The sequence below is a fragment of the Copidosoma floridanum genome, unplaced genomic scaffold (genome assembly GCF_036245765.1).
Source record: "Copidosoma floridanum isolate Cflo_tuat_1 unplaced genomic scaffold, Cflo_Japanese_pri ptg000026l, whole genome shotgun sequence".
Taxonomy (NCBI): Eukaryota; Metazoa; Arthropoda; class Insecta; order Hymenoptera; family Encyrtidae; genus Copidosoma; species Copidosoma floridanum.
Genome location: NW_028321903.1, coordinates 1 through 27,133, shown reverse-complemented (window position 1 = coordinate 27,133; position 27,133 = coordinate 1). Strand labels below are relative to the sequence as shown.

General features: G+C 39.3%; 3 protein-coding genes across 3 annotated transcripts; 1 reads left to right on the top strand and 2 right to left on the bottom strand.

Moving 5' to 3' along the window:
- Window positions 1–299: 299 nt before the first annotated feature.
- Window positions 300–2,021, bottom strand: LOC149373804 (uncharacterized). The gene is made up of 2 exons (XM_089595644.1): window positions 1,123–2,021; window positions 300–885 (listed from the first exon to the last, which is right to left on the bottom strand). The coding sequence occupies exons 1-2, from the start codon at window positions 2,019–2,021 to the stop codon at window positions 300–302; spliced, it is 1,485 nt and encodes a 494-aa protein (XP_089451770.1).
- Window positions 2,022–2,102: 81 nt separating this feature from the next.
- LOC106636718 (uncharacterized) lies at window positions 2,103–4,708 on the bottom strand. The gene is made up of 4 exons (XM_089595643.1): window positions 3,536–4,708; window positions 3,273–3,475; window positions 2,648–3,093; window positions 2,103–2,527 (listed from the first exon to the last, which is right to left on the bottom strand). The coding sequence occupies exons 1-4, from the start codon at window positions 4,706–4,708 to the stop codon at window positions 2,103–2,105; spliced, it is 2,247 nt and encodes a 748-aa protein (XP_089451769.1).
- Window positions 4,709–22,564: 17,856 nt separating this feature from the next.
- On the top strand, window positions 22,565–26,475 carry LOC149373803 (uncharacterized; the record flags this gene model as incomplete). The annotated part of the gene is made up of 8 exons (XM_089595642.1): window positions 22,565–22,765; window positions 23,337–23,424; window positions 23,493–23,713; window positions 23,813–24,149; window positions 24,292–24,516; window positions 25,262–25,677; window positions 25,783–25,857; window positions 26,095–26,475. Coding segments are annotated over exons 1-8 (1,944 nt in total), but the record flags the coding sequence as incomplete, so codon positions are not given.
- Window positions 26,476–27,133: the final 658 nt, after the last annotated feature.

The following is a 27,133-nucleotide window of genomic DNA, read 5'->3' as shown; positions in this document are numbered from 1 at the left end:
TACGCTGACAAAAATCCTTCGGTAGAGTAATCTGTCACTGCTTCGAGATGCACAGCAGAGGTCGAAAAACACACGAACACACATATCCAACCCTTGTATGTCTTCGACCCTCTGCCGCGCCAAGATTTGAGATGTATCGGACCTGCGTAGTCGATACCTGTGTGAGCAAACGGTCTGGAGGGAGTCACCCTGGCCTCGGGTAACTGTCCCATGAGTTGTTGTGCTCTTTGTGCCCGGTACCTGGCACATTTGACGCAGTAGAGGATTCTGGATCAGATGGGGGCCCTTCCACCGATTATTCAAAACTCTTGACGAGTTTTGCTAAGAGTGAGCTGAGTTCCTCCGTGTAGAGTTTGTCGATGAGCCTGATCGATAACCAAACTGGTGAATTGAGCTTGACGAGGAAGTAGGGCAGGATATTTTGCATCAGGTCTGAGCTTGGCATTCATGAGTCTGCCTCCCACACGCAGTATGCCAGCATCATCAGTATATGCCATCAACCGGTGGAAAACATGGCCCTTTGGGAGAGAACCTGATTTTAGCATCCTGATTTCCTCCTTGAAACATTTCTGTTCAGTAAATCTGATGAGTAAGAGCTTAGCTTGAGTGATAAGTTCTGCAGTGACAGCTACGGATGATTCCTGGTGTATGAGTAAGGCTTTGAACTTGGCACAAGCAAGTAAGAGGGTGGCTGAGATACGATAGAGTTTATGCAATGTGGAGCTGGACTGAATGAGCCTGAGTAGGAACTCCGAGTCTGAGACTAATGACACCAATGCTGACACCTGACGCGCCTCTGTCTCATCCTCCACCTCGACGTCACTCGGCTGCAGAGGCCAACCATCCTGGGGTTGTATCATCCACTCTGGTCCATGCCACCAGAGCCTATGCTCAATCAATTGTGAAGTGAGAATCCCTCTAGAAGCACAGTCAGCAGGATTCTCCTTTCCAGGGACATGTCTTCAATGTGCTGCAGTGAACAGATCCTGAATTGCTGCAACTCGATTCCTGACAAAATCCTTCTACTTATTTGGATGAGAAGAAATCCAATAGAGTGTGACTGACGAATCTGTCCATAAGTGAATGTTACTGATATTGAGTGTGAGTTGGTCAGTGACATACTTAGTGAGTTTAGCCAGGATGAGAGCTGCTGTCAACTCCAACCTTGGTATTGACATCCTCTTCAGTGGTGATACTTTCGTCTTGGAGCAAACGAATGAGCTTGACGTGGCTGAGTCTGACTTTATCACCAGGTAAATCACAGCACCCATAGCATCCTGAGACGCAGCAGCAAAGCCATGGAGTTCCACTGCAGAAGAAGGATGTGCTCCAAGCCATCTAGGAACCATCACTCCGGAGAGTTTGGCTAGATCATCTCGTATTTGTAGCCACCTCTGAACGAGAGCATCTGGTATGGGTGTATCCCATGTAATTTTGAGTAGCCACAATTCTTGAATGATAAGTTTTGCTGCAACAATCACTGGAGCAACTATTCCAAGAGGATCGAAGATTTGAGATATTTCTGAAAGAATTGTTCTCTTCGTTGGAGTTTGACTGAGAGGCTTGAGTGTGCACTGAAAGGTGAGATTGTCTGAAAGTGGTTTCCAAACTATTCCGAGTACTTTAGCATCACAGTCATCGAGAGATAGTGCTGATTCTTCACTGGAGTTTGAGTAACTGAATCCTGGCGAGTTTGAGTGCCACTTAGCCAGGGGCAATCCGCCCACCATGCACAGCTCCTTGAGTTGGAGGGCCTGCTCGTTTAACTCATCTGGAGTCTCCACTCCACCAAAAATGTCGTCGACATATCTGCCGCTGGTGAGAATCCGGGCTGCCTGGGGGTAACGGTGTCCTTTATCCTTCACCAGCTGCAGCAGTGAGCGTGTGGCCAGAAATGGAGCAGGCCTCGTCCCGTAGGTCACTGTGGTGAGCTGAAAGTGAGCTTCTTCGTGAGTTTGGCTATGCCAGATGATTCGCTGAAGATCCCAATCGTCTGGATGAACCTTGATCTGACGATACATCTTGGAGATGTCCGCAGAGAAAGTCCATTTGAATGTGCGTAACCAGAAGAGTATATCTGTTATGTTAGGTAGTAGATTAGGTCACGTGTGAGTTATGCTGTTGAGTGAATGTCCAGAGGAAGTAAGGGCTGATCCATTGAAAACCACCCTGATTTTGGCGTTGTCTCCATCTTTCTTCAATACGGCGTGATAAGGCAGATAAAAATGAGGCTTGATGTTGAGCTTATCTGCAGACACCGGTCGCATATGGCCAAGACTCAAATATTCATTCATGAAATCTGTGTAGAGTTTGTCGTACTTGTCGTCTGTTTTGAGCCTGGCCACCATGCGATCGAAGCATTTACGAGCACGGTTGACTGAGTTGCCCAGCAGAGATGGAGATTGTTTCAGAGGAAGCTTCACCACGTATCTTCCGGTGCTATCCTGAGAGTGAGTTCGCACGAAGTGTTCCTCACACTCCTGTTCCTCTGGTGAAAGGTGCGAGCTTGACTTTGAAGGGACCTCTTCTTGAATCCAGAAGTTGATGAGTAATTCGTGAAGTTAATCTTCTATTTTTGAAACGATATGGTGAGTGTGACGAGTAATCTTTGTAACAGGCTGGTTAACGCAACCCGATAAAATCCAACCAAACAGTGTACGTTGAGCGATAGGTTCTGATAAAGAACCTCTGAGCAGATCTGAGGTGATTATAGCTGAATAGTAGTCAGTGCCAAGTAGCACGTCTATGTCTCGTGGAAGATAGAAATGGGGGTCAGCTAACTCCAGAAACTCCGTATGCAGCCACGATCTTGTCTTACATTGAAAAGATGGTAGTGGAGCTGTTACTCTAGGTAAGACGTAGAGCACTACATCGACGCTGGAGTCAAAATATAATGAAAACAATCTGAGTTCTACTTTACCAAGTGCTTTACTGACTACGTTGCCTCCAATATCCAGGATACAGATGTTGGACTTCGTGCGCGTCAGCTGCAGACGCTTCACAGCATCTTCCGAAATAAATGATAATTCTGAACCTTGATCGATCAGAAGCTGAGATGATGATGTGCAGCTGGAGCACGTACCTGGACTAATGCTGTTGGCAACAAGATAGATGAGTGACTAGATGTTTGGTTGGACGATGTGATCCTTGTTGAGTTTGACTTGATGTTGACTCTGGGATAAGTATTACTAGATGTGGAGTTTCGACGATGAGTGTGTCTGATGACTGCGCTGATTTCCTATTCTTGATGTTGAGTCGGCTGAGACGCTAACCTGCTGATCGGTTGCAACAACCGAGCGCCGTGAATCATGGTATGGTGAGCCTTACCACAGGTTTGGCACCTCTTCGTGTTCATACACTTAGCGGCAGCATGGCGGCCCAAACAGTTGAAGCACAAAGGCTTGTCATCCACGAACCGGTATCGTTGGTCAATCGAGAGGGCCGCGAATGCCGGACAGCAAGCAATAAAATGTTGCTGGTTGCAGTACGTGCACGGAAACACTGAAGGAGCCGGTCTATCATCCTACGACCGAACCGAACTCCCAACTCGATTCTGCTGAGCGTTGCTGCCCGGTTGAGTGTTGCCGAGTGGATGAGTTTGACCTGTATGAGCGTGCTGAGCTTTGCTCAGTTTGGATTGAGTCTTACTAGATGTGGATGAGTTATCTTGTCTCTTGGTTGACTGAGCATCAACCATCTCCAAGGCTTGGGCCCGCTCGATCAAAAACTCCTCCAAGGCTTCGCACGCCGGGAAGTCGGCTCTTGCAGGTGTTGATGTTTCCCACGCCTCTTTGGTGGGTCGATCTAACGCTCGGAGCAGCTCATCCACGAACAAGGCATCCAGCACGTCTTGAGCAGAGCCAAGGCCAGAAATAAGCCTGCGGAGCTTTCGACTCTCCGTTGCCAAATCCATCAGCGACCCAACGCTGCCAACACGCATCGGTGGAATGCGTCTCTTGGCCTGCAGCAGCTGTGCGAGCACAAACCGCTTATTTTCATATCTCTCGAGCAGAGCATCCCAAGCGATTTTGAAGGATTCAGCAGTGAGAGGGAGTCCCTCGATGAGCTTTGCTGGCTGGCCCAAGAGCAACGCTAGCAGGTAGTAAAGGCGCTCCAAATCAGTGAGCCTCTCGTCTTCCATAATACTTAAGAAAAGATCTCGGAAACTCACCCATTCTGTGTTATTGCCAGAGAATTGCGGAAGCTTAATCTCCGGGAGCTTGCCTCGTTGAGTGTGACTGACAGTAGTTGATGCTGCTGATGAGTTTGCCTGTGGATCCGGATGGGCAGCGAGCAGCCGGGTTATAAATCTCATTGACCTCGAGTATGCCTGCTGCGCGGCTCCCGACGCACTCTGACTGAAATACTCATTTCTGAGCAACACCGCCGGGCACGCATTTTCAATGAGAGCATGCTCACGTTTAAACTTCTCATGGAGCGCGACGCAGTCCTCTCTGAGCTGCATGGCCTCAGCGTGACTGCACTCCGCAGTCGCCTCCTCAGCAGCTTTGCAACACTGGCTCAGGCCAATTATACGCACTCTCTGTGACTCGATTTTCACGAGGAACTCGGCTGAAATCACATTTCCCGTCGAGCGCGTGCTGCGCCCCGGCAAGCCGTCAGTCACAGCAACCTGCTGGCCATCGATGATGGTAGTCGCAGCGACATTGTCACTCGCAGCCGCGGCCGCTGCATCGGCCTTTTCCATTGCGCAATGCCACCGGATCACTCCCAAATCACCCCTATCCGGCTCGAAGGACCAAAATGTACGAAGCGTGTGCGTAAGCACACACTAGGTTCGGATAGGGTGATTGGGAAAACACAATTAAAACAAAATAAAATTAAACAGCATAAAAATAACAACTTTTAATGTCACTCACAGGCCAAGAAAACACAATTAATATTTACAAAATTGTAAAGGTCAAATTTATACCGAAGAAAATAAATACTGTCTATATTCTTAACGCAACGAACTATTGAAATATATAAAGGTGAAGAATGTAGAAAGAAAAGAGTCAAGTTGAATAACACGATATGTAAACACGCACTGTCCTTGAGCTCGCGAGAGATTTTAAAAGTTACTCGAAATAAATGTGACACTAAAAGCACTGATAAAGTAAAACTGATTGAACTATTAAATAACTATAAATCACTGTCTGTTAAAAAATGCACAACTACTGTCTGTGGAAATACACTAGAGTTTCACTAAGTCTTGCTGTTGATAATCACTGGTAGTTCGATGAGATTAATTATTTGAGCTGGTCTGCAAATTATGCAATGAGCAACTTAAACAAAGCATAAGTGCACTGCACTGCACAACTGAGTTTTGTCTACTGTATAGCGAGAGTTAATCAGAAGATTTACACTAGCATTTAAGGTGATGTATGCACCTTTGAATGCTAGAGTTTGGCAACGTAACTTAAGAGAGTCTTTTTTCAACGAGAGCTGAGTATAATCTGGTGCTCACAGTATACAAAGCTTGCCGCGTAAATACGCACATACACACCTGCAGCGCGCCAAGTCAACTAAGCGCACACGCACAGAGCGTTGAGTCGCTAGAGACAACAAATGTACACAATGTACACAAAAGCCGGGCCTACTGTCGGTCGCTCTCATTTCCAACAATATTAATGATAGTGACGATGACGATGATTACGATGATAATGATAATGATAATGATAATGTGATGATGATGATTCTGATTACTATAATGATGATGATCATATCGAAATTGATGACGCTAAAGAAGACAATGATAATGATAATAATTCTGATAATATAGATCACAATGATAATAATAATGTTGATAATAATGAGAATTATGTTGATGATGATAATGATAATAGTAAGAATGCTTATGATGACGATGAAAATTATTATTTTGATAATGAAGATAATAAAGACACTGATAATAATAATGATTATGAAAACAATAATTATAACGATAATGACGACGACGATGAAGATGATGACAGTAAGGATAGATATGGTAACGATGATGATTATGATGATGATAAAGATGTCGATGAGAATTTTAAAATTCATGTTTTTGATAATATATTGTTAATAGCAATGATAATTTAATAGTTATAATAACAAAATAACGATTATAATGTTAACCATTATAATTATGATAATGAAAAGATTTATAATAATGATAATAATATTATGACTATATTGATGATGATAATAGTAACAGTGATGTTGATGATGATGAAAATGATAATAATGATAATGATAGTTATGATGGTAACGATGATGATGATTATTATGATGATGATGATGATAATAATGATGATAATGATTATGATTATGATGATGATAATGATGATGATGACGATGATTACGATAATAATGATGATGATTATGATAATGATGATAATGATGATGATGATGATGATGATGATAATGATGATGATGATGATAATAATGATGATGAGGATTCTGATGACTATAATATTGATGATTATATCGACAATGATGACGCTAAAAAATGTAATGATAAAAATGATGATTATGATAAATATGATCATTATGATAATGATAATGTTAATAAAAATATTGATTATTTTAATAATGATAATAATAATAGTAAAAATGCTTATGATAATGATGATGATGATTATTCTGATAATGAAAATAATAAAGATACTGATAATAATGATGATTAGGATGATGATGATTATGATAATTAAGATCATAATGATGATGTTGACGATGATAAGCATGATGATAACAATAATGATAATTATGATAATGGTGATGATGATAATTATGATAATAGTGTTGATCATAGTTGTAAAATTAATGTTTTTGATAATATATTGTTGATAATAAATTGATTTTATAATTACGATAACAATACAACGATAATACTGTTAACTACTATATTAATGTAAATTATAAGAATTATGATGATAATGATAAAATTATGACTATAATAAAGATGATAATAATAATAAAGATGATGATAATGATGATTATTATAATTATGATAGTGATGATGATGATGATGATTCTGATGACTATAATTATGATGATTATATCAACAATGATGGTGCTAAAAAAGTCAATGATAATGATAATGATTCTGATAATGATGATTATAATGATAATGATAATGTTGATAATAATGACGATTATAACGATGATGATGACGATAATGAAGATGATGATAGTAAGGATAGATATGGTAATGACGATGATTATGATGATGATAACGATGTTGATGACAATTTTGAAATTGATGTTTTTTATAATATATTGTTAATAACAATGATAATTTAATAGTAATAATGATAACAATATAACGATGATAATGTTAACTATTTTACTTATAATAATAATGAAAAATTATGATGATGATGATGATGATACTATGACTATAGTGATAATGATAAGAATAACGATGATGTTGATTATGATAATAATGATAATAATGATGATGATGATTATGATGGTAACAATGATGTATATTATTATTATTATGACGATGATGATGATGATGATGATGATAATGATGATGATGATGATGATTATGATAATGATGATGATGATAATGCTTCTTCAGTTGTTTATAGTGATAATGATTTTTTTACTGATAATGGCTATAATGACGTTGATGTCATAACGATTTTGTTTTCTTATTTCTCACATACCATTTTAACCTTGAACTTTTACATAGATTTTTATGCAGTTTTTATGGTTTTACATGTTTGACTATATTCAAGTTACCTTTTACTCTTGAACTTTTGTTTTTGGGTAACGACGTCAGGGGTTTTTTTTCTCATCTTGTCACTAATACTGGGCTTTTGATACTTTTTATCATTACGTTTCTTTTTTATGTACGTCCTATGATCGTGTGATCTAGGGCTCGCTGGAACACGGAGCTGCTTTGCTACTTTTTGTTATCACATGAAGGTGCTGTTGACAGAAGATACAAAACATGATTTAATGTGGAAGAGCCCAGGACGCAAGACCCACTTCATGTTGTGTTCAGTTAATGATTGATTAGTTAACGAAGCTTTTGTCATAAGACTTGACACATTTAAAATCATCTATTAAATTAATTTTTACAACAAAATTATTGCTGTAGTAGTGGAGTATAGTCTTTTGTAATTTACTTTTTGAGAGATTTGTTTTAAAATATGGTTTTAATTGATTCTAAAGACCTGTTGGCTCCTGAAAGAAATTAGACGGATGCTGGGTTGATAATAAATCCAGGATTAATTAAATTAAATAAACAAATGTATGCAATAGTAGTGAAATATCATACATTGTTTTTTTTCTTTTAAAAGATTTGCTGAAAAAGCTAATTTTGCTTGATGCTACGGCAATATTGTCATTGTAATCAGGTTATCCAATTTCTTAGCTTCTGAACTATTTAAAAACTTAAGAACGTTAAAAATAATATAGTTTTTTTCCTAACATTCTAAGGGTTTTTAAATATTTCAAGAACTTTGAATAAGAATTGGGAGATTTGCATGTCAACATGTACGTTAGCATCAAAACCTGCTTATTCTATTATAAATTCTGAAATTTATTTAAAACCAGAACCTTATTCCACAACCAAATTAAGGCAACTGTAATGAAACGTAGTACAATGTTGTCTTTTTAAAGATATGTTTAAAAATCTAATCATAGTAGATCTTAGACTTTGAAGCTTCTAGCGGAAACTAAAAAAAGTTAACTTAAATATAGAATATTTACTAAATAAAAGCTTCACATGTACACAAACGTTATGAAATATGGTAAATTGTGGTTTTTTATGATAAGATGAAAAATCCGATATTACCATAATTCGAGAGACTTATGAGAATCTAGGAAAAAGCTAAAAAAAGCTAGGTTCTTACTGAAATCACAGTTAAATGAAATGACCGAACATGCGCAAAAGTATGGAAATATTGTCAACTGTGATTTTTTTTTAACATAATCTCTAAAAGCCAATTCTTCTTGGTTCTAGAGACTTTTCGACATCCAGGGCAAAACTAAAGGGTAATAGGGATTTTTTTAAGCAATATTTAGATTTAACGAACAAAACTATGTAGGTAAAGTGCAGTCTAGTCTGAAAGATAATTTTTTTTTATTTAGATCTCTGTCATTGATCATTTTGAAGCTCTCTTAATGATAGTAAAAATTACAAAGATTGATAATTATAATAAATAAGTTACAAATTAGGTGCATTTTAAAGTTGGAAACTAACAAACGAATCAGCTTAGTCAAAAACTTTTAGTTGTAATTACACCTATAAGTGATTGTTACAAGTAGCATTTCAACAGCTATCATTACCTGATATAATATATATAAAAAAATATAATATAATTGACTGTTAAATATAGCGATAAATATAGCTATAAATTTAAGTTGGAAACTATGCTCGAATTTAAGAAAAAATTGGTTAAACATCTGATTTTATATAGGTATATGATGCATTACTAGTATTATCGTCAGTATTATAACTTTAAAACTAAGGGTTCATTTACGACGTTATAAGCGACGTATTTTGCGATGTGACAAATGACATCATGATTGATGTCATAACTTGAGATAGGGTAGCATGTGTGGGTTTGTATGTGAACTATACGTATTAATTTTGTATCTTAACTATATGTGTTAATTCTAAGATATTCTAGTGTTTGCTGTTATTTCTCAAAGCAACTTTCCCAGAAAAATTCTTGCTTCTTTTGGTTTTTACAATTTGATTTATTTATTTGTATATGAAAAACTATTAGTTTATTATTTCTCATCGGCATAAGCATGTACATGCGTGAGTTAAAGTTACTTATTGTGCCGTATCTACAAGCGACCTTGCAAGTAATAAACCTCTTTTTAGATGCACATTGGTCCTTACTTAAGGGGGTAGTGTCACAAAATCCAAAAATTTAGGAACGCCTTGAAAAAATTTGTATAAGCTAACAATTATATTTAGATAAAAGTGAGTGTTTAAAGATCCGTAAAAATGTTGCAACTGAGATTTCACTACCAACTCAATGTTGACGTAAAATTCAACCTCTGAACGTGTATATGCTTATACTTATAGATGTACAGAGGATCTTCGCCTCATGCCACGTTGCTACATTTATTGTCACTTGTCTGCTTTGGAACACACAATGAATTTCAGAACACGCACTGACTGTTTACTGTGACGCTACCCCCTTAAAATGTTTTTTACATCAGAATGGAAGATTATAAGGGAATACGCCAAAAAAAATGTTATTAGTAGTCGCATTAACGATAGTTTACTGATATTACACCCTAATAGAAAGGCGTGTTGTCGTGATGAAACTTACACATTCAGTCAAGAGATTTGATTTATATTTATTATGCTGTTAGATGTATATATGTTCACAAAAATGTTTTGTGATCGATAGTGTTTCAAACAATATGAGTAAATGCTTATCTTACAACATCAATTTGTACTACTACATCGAAAAATGCAAAAAATCAACAATTTAAACATATTTAACTGCGTATGTCCACAATAGACACTATACACACAATTTCAACAGTAACTTGAATTTAATGCATGATCTGAGAGATCAGCAGTTTTAATCATCCATTACTGTGAAATTATTTCACCACGACTGTGCTCCTGTCATTAAGAGTAATCAGGTTGATCTCTGATAAGTCATTTGGATCCCCAACCTGACGTCAACGCCTAAAGAGAATAAAAGTATACATGGCAGAATCCAGCGAAAAAAGGAACCGCTCATAATATCTACTGAAGAAAAGCATTGCTTACAGAATCTTACAAAAAAAAGCTTTACTCGCAGCACCTAAGTGAAAAAAAGCCTTACTCACAGTGCTTCAGTAAAAAAAAGACTTAGTCACTGCTTTCTGGCAAAAAAAAAAATAGTCACTGCGCTCCAGTGAAAAGAAGCCTTACTCAATGTGCTCCAGTGAAAAAAAGCCTTGCTTGCGGCGTTCCAGTGAAAAAATGCCCTATTACTGCGCTCCAGCGAAAAAAAGCCTTACTCGTAGCGTTCCACATGAAAAAAAAATTGGCTCGTTGCGATATTACAATGACTAGCGTAAATGAGTGTCATACTGTTGTCGTTGGTTGTGCTTTTTAAACTTCTGATTATCCCTACCCTTCAAGTACAAATTATATAAAAAAAAAAAAGAAAGTCATATCAGTATTGAAAACGATAGAATGTATTATATTCTAAAAGTATTCCAAAAGAAGCGTTTTAATTCTTATTCCTTACAATAATCCTTTATAATTTGTTTTCTAGTGCTGCTTACATATATTTCTTTAATCACAAATTATAAACTAACATTATATTATTATAAAACATTAACAGCAGTCTACTCAACTCTATCTTTTAAATTGTTACACTAGAAACTAAGATTAGACGTTTATTTAAATATTCATTTAATTTTTTCTTAAAATTGATACTTCGAACAAAAAATATCGGGTCTCTGTATATTACAAAAAATATCATGATATAATATTTTTCATGTCAAAAAACTTAATTTGAACTTCTTATGAAAAAATATCGCGTTTTACTCATCTTTTAAGGAATATGTTATAACCATAGTTTTTGTCCTCCTGGCCAAAAAGAATCACAGTATTCTTCGTTTGAGAAAACTACAACACGATGTACATGTTGACGCCTTAAGTCAATCAAATTATTAACTATCATACGTGGAGCAACTGCCACAAATTTTGCCATGGTTGATGGTAAAAAAGGGGAAGACTTAATAAATAGCAAGAAAAAATTTCTTAACTCATGAAACAAAATTGACTTTATTAGTTTTTGTTTTACCTTTCAAAAGGTCTCAAATAATATCGTTGCCTGGCCACTCGCAAAACACACTCCTATTATCTCTTCTTATAGTAAATTTACAAAATACCTGCGATGTGTTACTAATCTCGCTCGCAGATGTTGAGGTGAGAAGCAGGCCTCGATTTGACGAAGAAAAAACGATGTATTTGTCGGTGCCTCCAAAAGGCTGCTTGTTGCTGATGAAGTCCACGGCAATTGATAAGTTGTAGTCTTGTCGCTCTCTCGAATCTCCAAATTTGAAGAAGAGTTGACTTCAGGGATTCCCAGTCACTTGCTCCGGCCAAACAGAACGAAAAACTAAACTTGAATACGCCTCGCACCATCAACTACCTCAAGAAATTTTTCCCCACGCATAAGGAAAAGCGAGCTATCCTTGTCTAGTTAATACCTAACAACACACAGACTCACATGGAGAGAGCATACCTACTACTCAAATTACGAATTTACTCTCTACTCTTACAGCTCTCTCTCTCTCTCTCTCTTTCTCATGCATCTGAACATACTACCCGCCTTGTTGCGGCCAAGCAACAATCAAATTGATTTTCTACTCATTCTAAAACACAATCAAAATTCAGCAAATTTCTTTATTATCATCGCTCAACTTGATTTTAAAATTTTTTAAATTTTGAACAAATCTATCCCACAATCTCTTAAGCTCACACGCCACATCTTAACCAATTAATAAAAATAAATAAATTTATCAGTACAAAAAATAAATACTAAAGAGTGTGTTTTCAAAAGATCTTACAACAAATTTTAATACAATTCAAATTTTCGCTTCATAATTCATAATAAAATTAGTTAAAATTGACGCAGGATTTCCTAGCAAATACATTTTTTTACGCATTGCCTGGGGAGTTGACCAACACAACTGACTACCGCCCGCCTTGCTCTAGCAACTTACTCCCATTTATTTGAGCAAGCGCGACCCCTAATTTCTGATCAACCGGCAATTTTATCAATTTAATGACTGGTCACTTGAACTCTGAAGCCGCCGTCTTCACTTTTACCACTTTTACCAACCTATCCAAGCCAGGGAAACACTAAATCACTCGACCCAATGGCCATCGACCAGCAGGAGATTGCTCATCATGCAAAATCACTACGTCACCTACTTGCAAATTCTCCTTTTTCTTAAGCCATTTACTTTACGGTTGAAATTGATTCAGGACTTTCTTGCGCCAGCAAACCCAAGAAGTATTGTGCATTTAAGTAAGCAGGTTTCAACGCCGATACAAGGTCAATCGTTCACCTGGATCACAGCAGGACTCAAAAATGGACAGAGGTGCGGATCCAATTAAAAAATGACCCGGGGTCAATGTCACACTATCGTCACCCTGCAAGTTTAAAGGGCACAAAGGCCGAGAGTTCTGACAGACCTCAATCTGTGCTGCCAAAATCGAAAATTTCTCGAAAGTAAGCGAATTCTCACCCACTACCCTATGCAAATGGTACTTAAAGGATCGAACGGCTGCCTCCCACAGACCGCCAAAATGAGGCGCTCTGGGTGGAATGAATTCTCATACAATCCCTTGTTCCTTTAGTCGAGCCACAACATTACTCATTTCCTTGAACAATCCGTTAAAACGGCTCTCAATTTCTCGTGAAGCACCTCGAAACGTGGTACCATTATCAGAGAAAATCCTAATAAAAACACCTCTACGAGCCATAAACCGATAAAACGCTGCAAGAAATGCCTCAGAAGAAAGATCCGACACTACCTTGATGTGTACAACTCTCACAGTCATGCATACAAAGATCGCCACGTATCCCTTGACCGTTTTGGCCCCGCGACCCGAAGAAAAGAGTATGGGAAAAGGTCCAGCAAAATCAACTCCTGTAAAGGCAAACGCTTGAGCTTCATTTAATCGACAAGAAGGCAAAATAACCATTTTTTGTTCAACTACCTTACCAGTATGACGCGTGTAAATCACACACTTCCTGTTAACACTCCTGATCAGCTTGTTACCATGGAAAATCCAACAAAAACGACCTAGATAACTTCGCATGAGTGCAACCCCACCGTGCATGGTAATCAAATGAGAATATTTAACTAATCATTGAACCAACGGCTCATCAGCCAGCAATATAACAGGATGCTTTTCTTCAAAAGTCAATACAGAGTTTTAAAGCCTTCCACCAACCCTCAGGACTCCGTCTTCATCAAGAAAGGGCGCCAAGCGCAACAAACGCGAGATCATTGGTAACGAGCGCTTTCTCTGCAAATGGTCAATCTCACGAGCAAAATGATGGCTCTGTATAAGTCTATAAAAGAAGACACGTGCCGCCCGCCAAGCCCAGGTTCGCGAAGCAACGGTACTCACATTTGCACTCGATACACGCAGCCCAAGTCGCCACCGAAACATAACCACTAGCACTCTCAAAATCTTTGAATACTTTGATATTTGCCTCAACTTAGTAAGTGTTTCAGATTCTACTTCAGCCAAACTCTCTTCTACTTCGTTAGCCACAAGAGATGCCACGGCCTGGGAACCCTCTATAGATGCCACCGACAGAGATGGAGGAATATCATCGCCCAGCCACGCAGGGCCATGCCACCATAATTCACTGAGAGCTAAGCGCGATGGTGTAACTCCTCGAGTAGCAATATCCGCAGGATTGTCGGCAGACCTCACGTCACTCCATGTGACACGAGGAAAACGAGTTAATACCTCACTAACACGATTGGCAACAAAACAGGCCAACGCGACGGATGACTCTTCAACCAGTCCAACACAACCTGGAAGTCATTAAAAAAAAAAAATACTTTTCGGCTTCATTTTAAGCTGCCCAATGATAAAATCTGTCGAACGAGCAAGGAGAACAGCCCCACAAAGCTCCAACCGCGGAAGCAACTGAGTTTTAGCTAAAGCCACCTTGGACTTAGCCATCAACAAAGTAGATTTTCCATCAGAAGTTACACAATAAACTGCGGCAGCGTATGCCCTTTTAGAGGCATCGCAAAACCCATGGAGACTCTAGTGTTCAGTCGATATGACTCCCACTGCACGAACAAACCTAATATCACTTAACTGATTCAATGAATCACGAAATGCCAACCAACGCCTCTCTAAGTCAACTGGAAGAGCTACATTCCGATCTCATTTTTCAATCCACATATCTTGCATTAATATTTTTGGCACGACAATTATAGGAGCTAAGAAATCAAGAGGATCGAATAAACGTCCAGTCTTCGATAAAACAAACCTTTTTGTGATCTTAACAAAAAGAGTAGGAAGATTAATCTTAAAACAAAATTCATCTTTATTTGGACTCCACTTCAATCATAAAGCTACAACAATCTCATCGATATCTACAGAAACCTCCCCCTCTGACAAGCCCTCGATTCCTTCCAATAGTTTAACTGTATTCGACGCCCATTTACCGAGCTGCATACCAGCAACAGCCAACAACGAAATTAACTAATCACGCTGGAGAGTTGCCTCCCCAAAGTATCAGCACCCGCAAGTATATCATCCACACACACCTGTGATGAAGAATAGCAGCCGCCTCAGGATGTGTTGATTTACCCTCCTCAGCCAACTGCAACAAGGTACGAATCGCTAAAAATGGTGCAGGAGCAGTACCATAAGTCACCGTTGACAATTGATACTCTTGTATGGATTTGAACCTGTTGGAATGCCAAAGGATATTCTGCCATTTCCGATCCTCAGGATGTACGAGAATTTGATGAAACATTTTTACTATGTCTGCGGTAAAAACAAACCTAAAAAAACCCCAACAAGTAATCAACGCCGCTATCTCCACCTGCAATTTTGGTCCAGAATGTAGAAGATCATTAAGCGATAAACCGTAAAAACACTTTTGCGACGCATTGAACTATGAATCGACCCAACTGATGGCGTTTGGTAGTCCACTGAATGAAGTCGTTACAATATTTATCATCCCTTGGCAAAACTTTAGTATTGGGCACCTCTTCGATCTCCCAAAATTTAACGATTACCTTATCTAAACTCTCATCAACACGAATGTGATGAGCATGCACAGTCGAATGACTCTCCGAATGAATATCAACAGGTCCAGTGAGGATCCAACCAAACACCGTCAGTTGAGCTACCGGTGCCCTGATCGGACCACGTCGTATGCCCTCCCTCAATATATCGGCATAAATGTCAGCACCAAGAATAGCATCAACGCGACCGGATGAGCTATATTGCTCATAAGCAAGCTGGATTACACTCAAATACCGATTGTCCAGAATTTTCGTCACTCTACAAGGAATAACTCAAGATAACTCACCAAGAACCAAAAATCGATGCGAACTCACGAATTCTCTATCCACACTGGAGCCAATCAGAGCAGTGACCTCGTGCGACGCTCTAGCGTAAACCGTTGATCCAACGCCTGAAATCGATACCGAAACCCTATTCTGAGGTAATAACAAGCAAGAGGATACGTTCTCTGACAGAAAAGACCGTTCAGCACCCGGATCTATAAGCGCACGAATAACACGCGATCCACCTTCCGGATTTTTCAAAGTAATATTTGCTGTAGCAAATAAAACTCAACCACCAATTGAAGCCGCAAAAGCGAGTGTCAATCAACCAGCAGTGAACCCTCACTACCATTCGAAGAATCGGAATGAACTGTCTGAGCCTGATATGCTCCTGTCTGCGAAGCAGCCGGCCCTGGGCCCCCAGCAGGCTGCAAATGCAACAATGAATTATGACGCTTCCAACAATGACTACAACAGCGCTTCGAGGAACAATCAGCGAGACGGTATCCCCTCCCCAGGCAATTTAAACATAAATTTTTTTTTACAAAATTTGAACCACGCACAAGCATCCAACGATCAAAACTTTTCACACAAATATACATAATGCTTGCCCTGACAAAATACGCAAACCTCCCTAGCATTCTCATTAACCACGTTGGCCACGACAGCACGAGACTGATTCCTCATCGCACCACCCGATTTACCGCTTGATTTGGCCCGAGAAAATATTTCACTTCTTGATTCAGAGCGGGACTGGTCCACAGATTGGGCTCGACGCTCCAAAAAGGCAATTAATTCCTTGTACTAATCGAATGCGTCCTTGCCCTCCTGTGAAAAATTCCACGACTCTCGCGTGCCCGAGTCAAGTTTACGCACGATGAAGTGAACAACAAAATGATTACACTGCTCTATAGGCCAATTAAGATCGACAAGTGCCTGTATAATTTCTTCTGCGCGATCAATAATAGCCGAAAGATCATCCACTCAGCGTGCTCGAACCGTGGGCAACTGAATGAGGTTTTCCAAATGAGTTGCAAGGCGTGAACGACGATTATCATAGCGCCGCAGCAAACGCTCCCAAGCCACAGAGTAATTCGTCTCAACTGCGAGCCCTTTTAATCTACTAGCAGCAGCACCCTGCACCGAATTCAATAGATGCTGCAACCGAGTAACTCCCGACATTTTTATTTGCGACTGCATTATGGCTTCGAAATGTTGTTTAAAACTCTCCCAGGTTTCCTGTCAACTAGAGTACATGGGAAGCGAAAGCGAAGGCAAGATTGAAACGGACGTCGTTACTAGAATAGGCTCAAAATTAAGGCCCAAATGACCCGGAGGCATTGGATTTGCATTATAAAGTGCACAAATTTTTGCTGCCAACAACGAACGAGCATCAAGATATGCAGTTTCTGTCCGTGCACAACCGTTCTGACGAAAATAATCATGATCTATTAATTGATCCTCTTACTCCATAAGTGCATAATGCTCAGTTACAAACGTTGACCAATATTGCTCGAACTAGGGCGCACGCGACTCATGTTCCTCTATAGTCTGTTAAGTCAGACCGGCTTTTTCAAAAGTATTTTATGCCAAATTAATAATTAACTGTGCGCGTCGCACCTGCTTCGAAACAGCAGTCTGTGCCATTGTGCCAATCTCAATTTACTCGCAACAAGGAACGAAAAGTCGCTACACTTTCTTTACAACAAAATAACAATAACACAAGAAACCTTTACAGTAAAATGAACAATAACAAAGTATACAAGTTCAAATCTTTTCATTGAGCATCCAAAACAAATTTTAAGATCAAAGTTAAAATTCCTACGAGTATGCTTACAAGGTTCCAAAAGCAAGTTTTGTATTAAAACCATAACAACAACACAAAAGTTCGGCTGAGCCAAGCGTCTACTTATCGGTATACAGCAAGCAGGTATCTCAAGCATCGACAGTGACCTCTCCGTGCTCAATGTGAAGCACGTACATCAGGTATAATCGCCGAAGGTAAGCAATCGCGACCTCGAAGTTATTGATGCTTGCCGTCCTCTATCGTCATGCAGCAATGCGACTTCGCTTCGAGTATCCAATCAAAGCAGCACCAGGATAACGGTGCTCAACAAGTCGAAATCACATCCCAGAAAGACGGAAAAAAGCAAAGATCCCAATGAATCCAAGTTGAAAATAACTGCGCTGCATTGCAAGTGCATATTTTAGTTACAACCCACAGTAAATGCACCAACACAACGATACGAAGAAAAAACGTTTCCTCTCACTATCAACCACGCTCTGCTACCAAAAATGTTGACGATTTAAGTCAATCAAATTATTAACTATCATACGTGGAGCAACTGCCACAAATTTTGCCATGGTTGATAGTAAAAAAAGAGAAAACTTAATAAACTGCAAGAACAAATTTCTTAACTTATGAAACGAAATTGACTTTATTTGTTTTTGTTTTACCTTTCAAAAGGTCTCAAATAATATCGTTGCCTGGCCGCTCACAAAACACACTCCTATTATCTCTTCTTATAGTAAATTTACAAAATACCTGCGATGTGTTACTAATCTCGCTCGCAGATGTTGAGGTGAGACGCAGGCCTCGATTTGACGAAGAAAAAACGATGTATTTGTCGGTGCCTCCAAAAGGCTGCTTGTTGCTGATGAAGTCCACGGCAATTGATAAGTTGTAGTCTTGTTGCTCTCTCGAATCTCCAAGTTTGAAGAAGAGTCGACTTCAGGGATTTCCAGTCGCTTGCTCCAGCCAAACAGAACGAAAAACTGAACTTGAATACGCCTCGCACCATCGACTACCTCAAGAAATTTTCCCCCATGCATAAGGAAAAGCAAGCTATCCTTGTCTAGTTAATACCTAACAACACACAGACTCACATGAAGAGAGCATACTTACTACTCAAATTACGAATTTACTCTCTACTCTTACAGCTCTCTCCTTCTCTTTCTCATACATCCGAACAGTGCAGTTAATCTTCCTTTATTACAAAATTATCCAAAGATGACATCATTTTGGTCTGGGGCATCAATTTACTTACATATTTTTTGCTCTTTTAATTTATTATTTCATATGAAGATTTCAATAACTATAGTAGAACAATACTTGAATCAATATTACTATTATTGCAAGTACTTATAATATTTCATTACAATTTAGTAAACACAACGATAGTAACTTTGGTTTACTGCACAAGTACACTTGTTTTAGATACAAATAACATGCAAAATACATAGTGCGATGATTGACATCATAGATAAATGATAAAGGCAGGAAAGAAGAAAAATCTTACATGATAAACTATAAAAGATAAAGCAACGAGCCCATTTAAAGGTATCAAGATGCTAAAAAATTTGTTTATCAATTAGAGTACTTGTAATTCAAAATAAAACTAAAAATTTTGAAACACATTACTAAAAAATCTCTGTTCCTTTAGACAGGTACATCTATAATATTGTGAATGTCAGTGCTGCCATGACAATCCTTGATAAAAAAAAAAGTTACTCCCAAGTTGGCTGCTTCTTCAACCTGAATCTAAGTTGGACGCTTTTTCAAGCCAAATGTTAGTTGATTCGATCGATGATTCGATGATTTAGTTGATGCAGTAAATTAATAAACGTCAGAGTTTCAAATATTTTGATTAATTCGTAGTAAAGTCACATTTTTACAAGTCGATTTTAAAATGGCTAATTAATTCACATTCAAACTCAAATTTCAATTGAATCATTAATTGAATGAAGATACAATTAACAAGTTAAATTAACTGGTAATAGAAAAACAGTTGAACTACACACTACTTTACATTTTGTCTAAAAATACATATTACTTAATTTAATTTCTCATAGTTTTGACAATATAAAATATTTTATATTGTCAAAACTATGAGAAATTAAATTAAGTAATATGTATTTTTAGACAAAATGTAAAGTAGTGTGTAGTTCAACTGTTTTTCTATTACCAGTTAATTTAACTTGTTAATTGTATCTTCATTCAATTAATGATTCAATTGAAATTTGAGTTTGAATGTGAATTAATTAGCCATTTTAAAATCGACTTGTAAAAATGTGACTTTACTACGAATTAATCAAAATATTTGAAACTCTGACGTTTATTAATTTACTGCATCAACTAAATCATCGAATCATCGATCGAATCAACTAACATTTGGCTTGAAAAAGCGTCCAACTTAGATTCAGGTTGAAGAAGCAGCCAACTTGGGAGTAACTTTTTTTTTTATCAAGGATTGTCATGGCAGCACTGACATTCACAATATTATAGATGTACCTGTCTAAAGGAACAGAGATTTTTTAGTAATGTGTTTCAAAATTTTTAGTTTTATTTTGAATTACAAGTACTCTAATTGATAAACAAATTTTTTAGCATCTTGATACCTTTAAATGGGCTCGTTGCTTTATCTTTTATAGTTTATCATGTAAGATTTTTCTTCTTTCCTGCCTTTATCATTTATCTATGATGTCAATCATCGCACTATGTATTTTGCATGTTATTTGTATCTAAAACAAGTGTACTTGTGCAGTAAACCAAAGTTACTATCGTTGTGTTTACTAAATTGTAATGAAATATTATAAGTACTTGCAATAATAGTAATATTGATTCAAGTATTGTTCTACTATAGTTATTGAAATCTTCATATGAAATAATAAATTAAAAGAGCAAAAAATATGTAAGTAAATTGATGCCCCAGACCAAAATGATGTCATCTTTGGATAATTTTGTAATAAAGGAAGATTAACTGCACTGTTCGGATGTATGAGAAAGAGAAGGAGAGAGCTGTAAGAGTAGAGAGTAAATTCGTAATTTGAGTAGTAAGTATGCTCTCTTCATGTGAGTCTGTGTGTTGTTAGGTATTAACTAGACAAGGATAGCTTGCTTTTCCTTATGCATGGGGGAAAATTTCTTGAGGTAGTCGATGGTGCGAGGCGTATTCAAGTTCAGTTTTTCGTTCTGTTTGGCTGGAGCAAGCGACTGGAAATCCCTGAAGTCGACTCTTCTTCAAACTTGGAGATTCGAGAGAGCAACAAGACTACAACTTATCAATTGCCGTGGACTTCATCAGCAACAAGCAGCCTTTTGGAGGCACCGACAAATACATCGTTTTTTCTTCGTCAAATCGAGGCCTGCGTCTCACCTCAACATCTGCGAGCGAGATTAGTAACACATCGCAGGTATTTTGTAAATTTACTATAAGAAGAGATAATAGGAGTGTGTTTTGTGAGCGGCCAGGCAACGATATTATTTGAGACCTTTTGAAAGGTAAAACAAAAACAAATAAAGTCAATTTCGTTTCATAAGTTAAGAAATTTGTTCTTGCAGTTTATTAAGTTTTCTCTTTTTTTACTATCAACCATGGCAAAATTTGTGGCAGTTGCTCCACGTATGATAGTTAATAATTTGATTGACTTAAATCGTCAACATTTTTGGTAGCAGAGCGTGGTTGATAGTGAGAGGAAACGTTTTTTCTTCGTATCGTTGTGTTGGTGCATTTACTGTGGGTTGTAACTAAAATATGCACTTGCAATGCAGCGCAGTTATTTTCAACTTGGATTCATTGGGATCTTTGCTTTTTTCCGTCTTTCTGGGATGTGATTTCGACTTGTTGAGCACCGTTATCCTGGTGCTGCTTTGATTGGATACTCGAAGCGAAGTCGCATTGCTGCATGACGATAGAGGACGGCAAGCATCAATAACTTCGAGGTCGCGATTGCTTACCTTCGGCGATTATACCTGATGTACGTGCTTCACATTGAGCACGGAGAGGTCACTGTCGATGCTTGAGATACCTGCTTGCTGTATACCGATAAGTAGACGCTTGGCTCAGCCGAACTTTTGTGTTGTTGTTATGGTTTTAATACAAAACTTGCTTTTGGAACCTTGTAAGCATACTCGTAGGAATTTTAACTTTGATCTTAAAATTTGTTTTGGATGCTCAATGAAAAGATTTGAACTTGTATACTTTGTTATTGTTCATTTTACTGTAAAGGTTTCTTGTGTTATTGTTATTTTGTTGTAAAGAAAGTGTAGCGACTTTTCGTTCCTTGTTGCGAGTAAATTGAGATTGGCACAATGGCACAGACTGCTGTTTCGAAGCAGGTGCGACGCGCACAGTTAATTATTAATTTGGCATAAAATACTTTTGAAAAAGCCGGTCTGACTTAACAGACTATAGAGGAACATGAGTCGCGTGCGCCCTAGTTCGAGCAATATTGGTCAACGTTTGTAACTGAGCATTATGCACTTATGGAGTAAGAGGATCAATTAATAGATCATGATTATTTTCGTCAGAACGGTTGTGCACGGACAGAAACTGCATATCTTGATGCTCGTTCGTTGTTGGCAGCAAAAATTTGTGCACTTTATAATGCAAATCCAATGCCTCCGGGTCATTTGGGCCTTAATTTTGAGCCTATTCTAGTAACGACGTCCGTTTCAATCTTGCCTTCGCTTTCGCTTCCCATGTACTCTAGTTGACAGGAAACCTGGGAGAGTTTTAAACAACATTTCGAAGCCATAATGCAGTCGCAAATAAAAATGTCGGGAGTTACTCGGTTGCAGCATCTATTGAATTCGGTGCAGGGTGCTGCTGCTAGTAGATTAAAAGGGCTCGCAGTTGAGACGAATTACTCTGTGGCTTGGGAGCGTTTGCTGCGGCGCTATGATAATCGTCGTTCACGCCTTGCAACTCATTTGGAAAACCTCATTCAGTTGCCCACGGTTCGAGCACGCTGAGTGGATGATCTTTCGGCTATTATTGATCGCGCAGAAGAAATTATACAGGCACTTGTCGATCTTAATTGGCCTATAGAGCAGTGTAATCATTTTGTTGTTCACTTCATCGTGCGTAAACTTGACTCGGGCACGCGAGAGTCGTGGAATTTTTCACAGGAGGGCAAGGACGCATTCGATTAGTACAAGGAATTAATTGCCTTTTTGGAGCGTCGAGCCCAATCTGTGGACCAGTCCCGCTCTGAATCAAGAAGTGAAATATTTTCTCGGGCCAAATCAAGCGGTAAATCGGGTGGTGCGATGAGGAATCAGTCTCGTGCTGTCGTGGCCAACGTGGTTAATGAGAATGCTAGGGAGGTTTGCGTATTTTGTCAGGGCAAGCATTATGTATATTTGTGTGAAAAGTTTTGATCGTTGGATGCTTGTGCGTGGTTCAAATTTTGTAAAAAAAAATTTATGTTTAAATTGCCTGGGGAGGGGATACCGTCTCGCTGATTGTTCCTCGAAGCGCTGTTGTAGTCATTGTTGGAAGCGTCATAATTCATTGTTGCATTTGCAGCCTGCTGGGGGCCCAGGGCCGGCTGCTTCGCAGACAGGAGCATATCAGGCTCAGACAGTTCATTCCGATTCTTCGAATGGTAGTGAGGGTTCACTGCTGGTTGATTGACACTCGCTTTTGCGGCTTCAATTGGTGGTTGAGTTTTATTTGCTACAGCAAATATTACTTTGAAAAATCCGGAAGGTGGATCGCGTGTTATTCGTGCGCTTATAGATCCGGGTGCTGAACGGTCTTTTCTGTCAGAGAACGTATCCTCTTGCTTGTTATTACCTCAGAATAGGGTTTCGGTATCGATTTCAGGCGTTGGATCAACGGTTTACGCTAGAGCGTCGCACGAGGTCACTGCTCTGATTGGCTCCAGTGTGGATAGAGAATTCGTGAGTTCGCATCGATTTTTGGTTCTTGGTGAGTTATCTTGAGTTATTCCTTGTAGAGTGACGAAAATTCTGGACAATCGGTATTTGAGTGTAATCCAGCTTGCTTATGAGCAATATAGCTCATCCGGTCGCGTTGATGCTATTCTTGGTGCTGACATTTATGCCGATATATTGAGGGAGGGCATACGACGTGGTCCGATCAGGGCACCGGTAGCTCAACTGACGGTGTTTGGTTGGATCCTCACTGGACCTGTTGATATTCATTCGGAGAGTCATTCGACTGTGCATGCTCATCACATTCGTGTTGATGAGAGTTTAGATAAGGTAATCGTTAAATTTTGGGAGATCGAAGAGGTGCCCAATACTAAAGTTTTGCCAAGGGATGATAAATATTGTAACGACTTCATTCAGTGGACTACCAAACGCCATCAGTTGGGTCGATTCATAGTTCAATGCGTCGCAAAAGTGTTTTTACGGTTTATCGCTTAATGATCTTCTACATTCTGGACCAAAATTGCAGGTGGAGATAGCGGCGTTGATTACTTGTTGGGGTTTTTTTAGGTTTGTTTTTACCGCAGACATAGTAAAAATGTTTCATCAAATTCTCGTACATCCTGAGGATCGGAAATGGCAGAATATCCTTTGGCATTCCAACAGGTTCAAATCCATACAAGAGTATCAATTGTCAACGGTGACTTATGGTACTGCTCCTGCACCATTTTTAGCGATTCGTACCTTGTTGCAGTTGGCTGAGGAGGGTAAATCAACACATCCTGAGGCGGCTGCTATTCTTCATCACAGGTGTGTGTGGATGATATACTTGCGGGTGCTGATACTTTGGGGAGGCAACTCTCCAGCGTGATTAGTTAATTTCGTTGTTGGCTGTTGCTGGTATGCAGCTCGGTAAATGGGCGTCGAATACAGTTAAACTATTGGAAGGAATCGAGGGCTTGTCAGAGGGGGAGGTTTCTGTAGATATCGATGAGATTGTTGTAGCTTTATGATTGAAGTGGAGTCCAAATAAAGATGAATTTTGTTTTAAGATTAATCTTCCTACTCTTTTTGTTAAGATCACAAAAAGGTTTGTTTTATCGAAGACTGGACGTTTATTCGATCCTCTTGATTTCTTAGCTCCTATAATTGTCGTGCCAAAAATATTAATGCAAGATATGTGGATTGAAAAATGAGATCGGAATGTAGCTCTTCCAGTTGACTTAGAGAGGCGTTGGTTGGCATTTCGTGATTCATTGAATCAGTTAAGTGATATTAGGTTTGTTCGTGCAGTGGGAGTCATATCGACTGAACACTAGAGTCTCCATGGGTTTTGCGATGCCTCTAAAAGGGCATACGCTGCCGCAGTTTATTGTGTAACTTCTGATGGAAAATCTACTTTGTTGATGGCTAAGTCCAAGGTGGCTTTAGCTAAAACTCAGTTGCTTCCGCGGTTGGAGCTTTGTGGGGCTGTTCTCCTTGCTCGTTCGACAGATTTTATCATTGGGCAGCTTAAAATGAAGCCGAAAAGTATTTTTTTTTTTTAATGACTTCCAGGTTGTGTTGGACTGGTTGAAGAGTCATCCGTCGCGTTGGCCTGTTTTGTTGCCAATCGTGTTAGTGAGGTATTAACTCGTTTTCCTCGTGTCACATGGAGTGACGTGAGGTCTGCCGACAATCCTGCGGATATTGCTACTCGAGGAGTTACACCATCGCGCTTAGCTCTCAGTGAATTATGGTGGCATGGCCCTGCGTGGCTGGGCGATGATATTCCTCCATCTCTGTCGGTGGCATCTATAGAGGGTTCCCAGGCCGTGGCATCTCTTGTGGCTAACGAAGTAGAAGAGAGTTTGGCTGAAGTAGAATCTGAAACACTTACTAAGTTGAGGCAAATATCAAAGTATTCAAAGATTTTGAGAGTGCTAGTGGTTATGTTTCGGTGGCGACTTGGGCTGCGTGTATCGAGTGCAAATGTGAGTACCGTTGCTTCGCGAACCTGGGCTTGGCGGGCGGCACGTGTCTTCTTTTATAGACTTATACAGAGCCATCATTTTGCTCGTGAGATTGACCATTTGCAGAGAAAGCGCTCGTTACCAATGATCTCGCGTTTGTTGCGCTTGGCGCCCTTTCTTGATGAAGACGGAGTCCTGAGGGTTGGTGGAAGGCTTTAAAACTCTGTATTGACTTTTGAAGAAAAGCATCCTGTTATATTGCTGGCTGATGAGCCGTTGGTTCAATGATTAGTTAAATATTCTCATTTGATTACCATGCACGGTGGGGTTGCACTCATGCGAAGTTATCTAGGTCGTTTTTGTTGGATTTTCCATGGTAACAAGCTGATCAGGAGTGTTAACAGGAAGTGTGTGATTTACACGCGTCATACTGGTAAGGTAGTTGAACAAAAAATGGTTATTTTGCCTTCTTGTCGATTAAATGAAGCTCAAGCGTTTGCCTTTACAGGAGTTGATTTTGCTGGACCTTTTCCCATACTCTTTTCTTCGGGTCGCGGGGCCAAAACGGTCAAGGGATACGTGGCGATCTTTGTATGCATGACTGTGAGAGTTGTACACATCAAGGTAGTGTCGGATCTTTCTTCTGAGGCATTTCTTGCAGCGTTTTATCGGTTTATGGCTCGTAGAGGTGTTTTTATTAGGATTTTCTCTGATAATGGTACCACGTTTCGAGGTGCTTCACGAGAAATTGAGAGCCGTTTTAACGGATTGTTCAAGGAAATGAGTAATGTTGTGGCTCGACTAAAGGAACAAGGGATTGTATGAGAATTCATTCCACCCAGAGCGCCTCATTTTGGCGGTCTGTGGGAGGCAGCCGTTCGATCCTTTAAGTACCATTTGCATAGGGTAGTGGGTGAGAATTCGCTTACTTTCGAGAAATTTTCGATTTTGGCAGCACAGATTGAGGTCTGTCAGAACTCTCGGCCTTTGTGCCCTTTAAACTTGCAGGGTGACGATAGTGTGACATTGACCCCGGGTCATTTTTTAATTGGATCCGCACCTCTGTCCATTTTTGAGTCCTGCTGTGATCCAGGTGAACGATTGACCTTGTATCGGCGTTGAAACCTGCTTACTTAAATGCACAATACTTCTTGGGTTTGCTGGCGCAAGAAAGTCCTGAATCAATTTCAACCGTAAAGTAAATGGCTTAAGAAAAAGGAGAATTTGCAAGTAGGTGACGTAGTGATTTTGCATGATGAGCAATCTCCTGCTGGTCGATGGCCATTGGGTCGAGTGATTTAGTGTTTCCCTGGCTTGGATAGGTTGGTAAAAGTGGTAAAAGTGAAGACGGCGGCTTCAGAGTTCAAGTGACCAGTCATTAAATTGATAAAATTGCCGGTTGATCAGAAATTAGGGGTCGCGCTTGCTCAAATAAATGGGAGTAAGTTGCTAGAGCAAGGCGGGCGGTAGTCAGTTG